At 45.1% G+C, this 7500-nt stretch overlaps 3 protein-coding genes and 1 non-coding gene across 9 annotated transcripts in view; all 4 read right to left on the bottom strand.

Annotated features, from left to right (window-relative positions):
• LOC126574185 (phenoloxidase 8) overlaps positions 1 to 774 on the bottom strand; it is a 2430-nt gene extending 1656 nt beyond the window's left edge. The window contains exons 1-2 of the mRNA XM_050234223.1: positions 165 to 774; positions 1 to 94 (exon numbers count right to left, since the gene is read on the bottom strand). The exon at positions 1 to 94 is cut by the window's left edge and continues 990 nt beyond it. Of these exons, the coding sequence (XP_050090180.1) occupies positions 1 to 94; positions 165 to 689 (619 nt within the window). The 5' untranslated portion in view covers positions 690 to 774. The remainder of the gene's footprint in view (positions 95 to 164) is intronic.
• A 259-nt stretch (positions 775 to 1033) lies between these two features.
• On the bottom strand, positions 1034 to 1456 carry LOC126574194 (uncharacterized). Its single transcript, XM_050234241.1, has one exon. The coding sequence runs from the start codon at positions 1397 to 1399 to the stop codon at positions 1133 to 1135; it is 267 nt and encodes an 88-aa protein (XP_050090198.1). The 5' UTR covers positions 1400 to 1456; the 3' UTR covers positions 1034 to 1132.
• Positions 1457 to 3277: 1821 nt separating this feature from the next.
• Trnal-cag (transfer RNA leucine (anticodon CAG)) lies at positions 3278 to 3360 on the bottom strand. The gene has a single exon. It is a non-coding gene; the product is annotated as a tRNA-Leu (tRNA).
• Positions 3361 to 5615: 2255 nt separating this feature from the next.
• The window catches only part of LOC126574190 (PDZ and LIM domain protein 3), a 28873-nt gene continuing 26988 nt past the window's right edge, over positions 5616 to 7500 (bottom strand). For 4 of the 6 annotated variants that reach the window (XM_050234231.1, XM_050234235.1, XM_050234232.1 and 1 more), the window contains 2 exons: positions 6859 to 7000; positions 5616 to 6777 (listed from right to left, as the gene is read on the bottom strand). In XM_050234231.1, the coding sequence (XP_050090188.1) occupies positions 6640 to 6777; positions 6859 to 7000 (280 nt within the window). In that variant the 3' untranslated portion in view covers positions 5616 to 6639. The other 2 variants (XM_050234234.1, XM_050234233.1) reach the window with 1 other exon arrangement.

Raw genomic sequence — 7500 nt, forward strand, 5'->3', positions numbered from 1 at the left:
GCATGTTGACACCGATGTCCTCCCGGAAGTACGCCAACCGCTGTTCATCCTCACGGTCCGAGGCGGTGTATGCGGGGGGAATGTCCACCACCATCTAGGGGAGCAAATCGACGAGAACGAGTGAGTGTGCTGCGGCAATCAACCGGCGGCACATGATCGCTTACCCGGTTCTCTTGCTGCACCGCGGCACCTTCCTCGCGCAGCTTGGGGAAAACGGACGGATCGACGAACTGATCCGGGAACAGCGACACGATCGACGGGATGTTCACATTCTTCGTGTCTTCCCGATGCTGGATGGCCACGGACAGACTGTACTGGAACAGGACGGCGTTCACTCGATCGCGACAGTACGTCGCGACGCTCATCAGCGACTGGACGTCCGGTTGCGCCAGCAACAGCGTGATCAGTGCGGCGGCCGCATCACGATGCGTTGGGATGAACAACGAGAAGGCACCACGGCGATCGATACCCTTCGCGAACGATAGATCCGGTAGGGTTGTCTTGCGCACCGGAATCCTCTGCTCAGCATCACCGGAGAAGCGCGACTGCAGCTCGGCCCCGATCGGACGGTAGCGATCGGTAAGGAACTCGTCCGGAACGTCGATCACCGTTTTGCCATCATCCTTCGGCAGGAAGGTGGGCTCCAGTGGGCGCTGCAGCAGTGCCAGAAGATCCGTTGGCTCCGTCATGGCTGGACGAGGACGAGATTTAAGAGAACGGGACGAGGAACGACACAAGAGCACCGGCGTCGGATGGCTAGAAAACACTCCTTTGCTTACGCCGCCAAGAGCCGAATGACTGTGGACCCTTGGAGTAGGGCAGCGTTTTATACCCTCGATCCGATCGATGTCTCTCTTTCTCTCGTGGACGAGAAGCCCGGTCCAGATCTATCCTGCCAGAAACCGCAATGACTTGGTACAGCACGGGAGGGGTGCCACGGTGCCATCGCGATATTAGGCGTTTGAGGTCAGCGTTCGGATTGACTTTCGGCTTATCACACTTCGGCTCGGATACGCAACACATTTGTTAGGAGCCGGGTGTGGTTTTGTTTTTGTTTTATTTCACTTCTGAAGCATGATAAAACATGGGCTAATGGGCCGATACGCCGGGACCAAATCGGGCTGCTCGTTGATTATAGCTTGAAACCCTCCGTCAGCTTCTTGCCGATGTCCGCTCCCTGGTCTTTCGCCTTACCAGCCGCATCTTCCAGCTTCTTGGTGGCCTCCTTCGGGTCCGGTGTCGTCGGAGCTGCATCCTTGTCCAGCTTCGGTGCATCCGGGACGGCCGGTGCCTTATCCTTCACCTTGTCGGCCGCATCCTTGGCGGCATCGGTTTGAGCGTGAGTTACGCCACAGACCGCCAGCGCAACCAGAACGGCAAAGGCCAACGTGAGCTTCATGGTTTGGTGGGGGATTTGGATCGTTCCTTTTGGAGATGATGCACTACTTGCAGGTCAGTTCTCACTGATGCCGTTCCACCGCTAACCTGAGGGCTTTTATAGTTCCAAAGCTATCCAGCGATTGATCGGCAACACGGGAAGCAAATGCTAAGCCCGATCGATTAGATCAAGCCGCCGCCCATCTTCTCAAATTAGAATACAATCCGGTGCGCGGTGCGTGGGAAACGCACGCAATGCAATCGGTGACGATTTGACCGCCTCGGGAGCGGGAGCCGGAGCCACTTCCTGTGGCCGGTCAGACGGAAGAATCATTAAACGCCCGAGCATCAGCATCGATCGCGGGTGAGCAGCTAATCATCGGAAGGCAAACAGTACAATTGGCGCCCCGGGACTGCTCTTTGTGTTCTAGGGTGGTTGCTTTGTGGTTTGTGTGGTTGATGTTTCCGTGAGGTTTTCGCGCTAGGTTTTGCGGGATGCGTGATCGCTCGCGGGAATTACGCTACCCAGCAGAGTCTTTGTTTTCGTTGTGTTTGGTGGAAAGGTGGGAAGTGGGTTAAGTGGTAAGTCGCTTAATGGAAATCCATTTATTGATCACGCATTTAGGGTTAGAGTGTGGTCGGTGTGCTGTTGCTATCAGTGGGTGATTACTCAGCCTCTGAAAGGAAATGGCAAGTTTATGTTTGAGCAGCAGGTTGATCGGAAGTTCGATAACGAGTAGAGATAAATGTGAAGCATTATAGAGTATTGGCTGAAGGTAGAATACATTGACACATCATCACATGATCGTTATCAGTGAGTATTAAGATTTCAAAAAACATTTCAACCACGTTACAATGTTGCCATGAGCCGGGGGCGAGGTTGATTAACCGATAACTGCACCAGTTCGGCGAGGATCTGCTATTTTGAATGTATCACCATTATACTTTCTTCATTTATCCCAGTTACTTAGGGAATGTTCTTATAAATTATAGCTATACAGAACCTTTAGGCTGTTTTACAATAATATAGCTCGTAGCATAGCCTAGAGTCAAGCGATCGTTATAATCATCAATCAATCAGAATCGTTCTGGTCTCTGGTCTGGTTGTGAATCTTCTCTCAACATATAGTTGCTTGCATCTGGAAAACATTAGTTTCCTATCATCATCATCATTTTTTCTTACCTTTAGTAATACTATATATTTGTCAAACGATTTAGGGATGTGGTTCTAAGACTAGCAGTGCCTAATGCATCTTTCAATTGACAACGTTCTCCTGTATGCAGTAATTCCAGTATCTTGTAGCGATAATTATTCTTCCTGGGCAAATAGTAATGAGCCTGAGCATCTGCTGATGTGGTATCAGACATTCCGCAATAAGTGATGGTTTTTGGCTCTGCTGTTCACATTTAATACATATGCAAACAGTACCAAATTCGAAAGCAGCAAAGCAGTAAAATATGATTACTAAACAATTGAATCGATGATAAGACTTGATTGTTTATTTTAATCTTATAATGCTAAAAAACATTTAAATCTAAAACCTTAAATGCTTTTTACTTTTATACGATGTATGATTGTGTTGTGTAAATCCAAAAATTAAACGTATGATGAATGAATGAAATATATAAATCCATAGAAAGATAGCAAATGCGTAGGTAATAGGTGAAAACTATAATCTTGTAAAGTATTTCTTTTGGAAGGATTTCCATCTTTATTAGAATCACTATAACGACCTTGATCATATGAGTGTTCTACAATTCTCTACGAAACATGCAGTGACCAGATTGTACCAGAATTTAGGTTTATGTTCTTAAATCACTAATTGTGCTTTGCAAGCGATGAAATTGAAAAAAAGTAGATGTTTTCCCCTAATTGAGGTGTCCCATCTATTAATTTTATTGTCAGAAGTGGGATTCGAACCCACGCCTTCAGAGAAGACTACGACCTGAACGTAGCGCCTTAGACCGCTCGGCCATCCTGACTTGCGTGTAGAACCAGTAGCGCCGATGTTGGGTCGAGCCAAATCTAAATTTGTTCCTATGCTCCATATGCTGATGGTATCGCTTGTCTAAAGTTAGATTTCATAATACCATCTCTCTTGATGTAAGGAAAATGTATTTTTGGGTTCCTCAAAGACCCTTGCGCATTCGCGTCGGAGCGAATGTTCCTGAGCTGATCATCTTCGTCTGCGATTCGAAATATAAAGACAACGCACAGGAGATTTTCCAATCGAATGTAGCATTTTTTTACACATCGTTGCTAATCTATATTCCTCGTTGCTCCAGTTGGATCTGGAGTTGCCCAACCATTCTAGCAGCTGATGTTGGAAAATTTGTCTCACATGCATAACGTGCACAGATGATCTATAGTTTTTAGCCCGCGGATATGAAGGAGACGAGCGACGCACTGACGAATGAGAATGAAGACGGGATCGTGATTTCTTAGCATGGTTTCTATATTTTCAGGCATTTTCCGGACAGAATTTTGATGAAGCTTCAAAGGACGCCCCTTAATATCGTATTATTATAATATGTATTTTATATATGAAATGCATTTGATCTGTATCTTACATGTTCTCATTTATAGTTCTCTTGCTAACACTCGTATATCACAGAAATGCTAGAAAAGAGTATCATTTCATTGTGCTTGGTAATGAGCTGTGATATAAATGATGAGAAAACGATGATACGCCTGCTTTTACGCTCGGTTTCACGCTTCTCGGATCTATAAACTTTATGCCATTCCAGTTCGAGTTTACGCTTCGTCTGTTCCCGGCTTAATGAAAAAAAAATTGTGAAATAACGGCTGATTTAAGTGTACCGCTAGAAAAGTGCTTGAGATTTCGTGGCTGCTCGACGACGACAATGACGATTTGAACAATTTGACGACAACGGACATCCGAAGTCGTCGGTTTTTGCCCGGCCTCAACGATTCGAGTCACTGCGATGCCATGTAGACACAGCGCATGGATAAGGCTTAACCACAGCAGGACCAGTGAATTGCGGCCACTTTACACTGGCAGCTAAGCCAGATAAGCTACCATTTATCCCAGTTCTCACGGTACCATGCGTAACATGTTTAGGCTCATGATATTTTTGGATTTCATTCGGGCTTTTCCTAATCTTTGAGATCGACTGTTGTTCTGCAAAATTAAAATAATGCTAAAAATTAAATCAAATTCAACAATGACATTAATATAAGATGTGCAGTAATTTCCTGACTTCAACTTGTAGCTTGAAATGTGGTAAGCAATCGTTTTCAACAAGTTGAACAGTGACGACAATGCGGCATAATTCCCATGACTGACTTGTCCCAACACTGGACTTATCTAAAATGGTTCCAGTACAAAAAATCTACCCTTTAGCGATTGCATTGTGGCCACGTAGAAGTGTATGTATGTTGGCTCTGACGCATCTAGAAAAACAGTGCTTTCTAAGTGTAACTTTCACAGTATCATAGGCTTTTTTTTTCTTTTTGCAACAATCTCGCCATTCGTGGCGAATTCTCCGCATGGTCGTCAAGTCCTTCAAGCTTGCGATAAATATTGTTCGAGCTTCTTCCAGTGCGATAACAGTTATCAACAAATGTAGCATTTGGATTTCGTTATTGGGGTTCGTGGACGATTTAAAAGTAATTATTATTGCTTTCATACACTCAGAGAATTGACGAGCTGCATGACGGTACGACAATGCTGGTTTACTTCAACTATATGGGTGAAGAGGAGACTTGCCTCAGTGTTTTCGAATACAGAAGGTCGACGCCCGGCGATAAGGCGACCTGCCTTTATCAAGGTGCATGATTCCTACTACCTAGGTATGCAAACTCGATTTTTGTCGTTATTTGTTGATATTAATATAATTTTCTTTTCCCAATCCCTTTAGATTTGAATGCAATCAAAATACTGGACTTTGATTAGTGTCCAAGAGTAGTTCATAAGCTGTTCTCTGCCATGTCCTCTAAATACACGTGAGCGTAACATAACCGTCACTACAAGATAGGTTCGATAAACTATTAACGAAGTACATGAGTAGATTAGAACTTGAGCATTATTGAGAAGGACACAGCAAGCAATCCATTAAGTCTCTCGAGGTCTTTCGGATGGATTGTTGACTACCGACTTGGTTTAGGCCGGTGCGTGGTCATGAAGCGACCAGGCAAAGAACAAACAATTAAGAAACATTTGGTTAAAGTGGCTAAATCGTTTATTGTACTGTAGTAAATCCGTGTTAAAACTACGATTCGTCCGCATCACTGTTTGCTAGTGCTTCCACCTTTATTCTCCATTATTGATCAACGGATTCGCGTGAAATATCACTGTACATACGATCGCAATAGTATAAATAGATAAATCTCTCTCAACAAGCAACACTACTAGCATATAATCGTTGTATCATCTGCCCCTTTTTTCCTACATCGGTCATTTCTAGTTCTCAACCTCGTCCTTGATGGTTTCTTTTTCTCTATCTCGTAACAAACAATAAACAGTAACAACGGATCGACCGTTCACAGGGGATACGTTTCACGAGAGGTTTCTTTCTTCTTCTTCTGAAATTGATCTATGGTTGTCCGTGTGTCGTGTTTGTGCATTTTCAGTGTCGATAGCGATTGATGAAACGTCAACGTAAAGGCTAGAGATAAGAATTATTATTGTTAATTGAGAGTTGCACTGCTTGTGCTGACCGAACACGGGCAAGCGAACCAAACAGAACCACAATTGACTAGAACATACACTCGCGCATAAGTTCGTCAGATCGTTCAGCCCAGCCGGTCTAGGGAAAGGGGAAGGCTCAGGGTGTGCACGCACAAGTGACCGGTGAGCGACCCGATCTGACGATGTGGCGCTAGAATCGAACAAACAATGATATGATTATGATAACAACAAAATGATGCAGCTCGAAGCAGAGTAAACTGTTATCGGGAATAACCATACGGCCTCTCTCTCTCTCTCGAGTCTCTCGAGCCGACAATGTATGAATGGGAAGTGGTATCAAAGACGAGATTATGTACACTACTCTTGGGTAGCCGACGATCCGGAGGTCCTAGCATATCTTGTAGGACTAGTTTTTGGAAGGGGGAAGGAAGAAAGGTCATGTTAAAACCTATGGTTCGTTAGTATATTCTTGCTAGCATTGTTAGTGATCGATGACATCGATTCTCGTAGTTCTGTGTGTGTTTTGGGTGGTAAAACAATAAGTTTAAGTGCATCCGATCGTCCACGACAGGGACAAGGAGCGACGTTGCATGGGCCCTGCTGGCATGTTTTAGTCCATCTCGCCCATGACGTGCAGCATCAAACGTTTGAAGGATCCACTCTGGTGGATCTTCTCGTTCGGTTCTCCCATCGAGTTGACCCGGTAAGCGAATTCAGGCTGTGGAGCCGGCGTGTAAGCGTTTGGTTTCTGTAGAATGGAATAAAAATATTGAAGGGAGTTGTATCATTCCAGTAAAGTTCACGAGTACGCCACGTTTTCGGAGCTTACCTTTCCTGGCACCAGACGATTCGCGTGGAAGGTCTTCGGTTGAATTGGGTTCGGCACCTCCTGCAGACCCTCACCGGCTCCCTCCTGCAACGCACGGTACGTTTCGCTCTTGCACGGATCAAAGACTACGGTTTTCTTGTAGCTATCGGATCCGTACGCCAGATTGTAGTTCCGCCAGCCGTCACCCAAGACGTCACAACGCGATTTACGCGTGGTCGAGAGAAGATCATTTGTCGGACATTGCCACGGCACGACGCGAGAATGAATGTTTTATTTTTGGCCAATCGGACACCAAAACGGACACCAGTTGGTTTCATTGTCGATGATTGGTGAGGTTAGGAGTACCACGAGGACGAGGGTGAGAGGGACATTTTTATTTATGTTTTTGCACAGCATCAGCCACGCCATTTTCGCGAACGAAAAGTGACGACGACGACGACGGAATTGTTGGAGTGGACGGGAGCAGAAACACGAATATGTATCACAAATGGAAAATATATATATTTTTAATGATGGTCAGGGAACGTGGTGAAAACAGTTGAAGATGAGCACATAGAAGGGAGAGAAAAAGAAGAACGAAATTAACGCTCCGTTAGTTTGACCGTTTGTTTTTTTTCTGCAATTCGTGGCGGTCGTCTCGAA

Source organism: Anopheles aquasalis, chromosome 3, assembly GCF_943734665.1.
Source record: "Anopheles aquasalis chromosome 3, idAnoAquaMG_Q_19, whole genome shotgun sequence".
NCBI lineage: Eukaryota > Metazoa > Arthropoda > Insecta > Diptera > Culicidae > Anopheles > Anopheles aquasalis.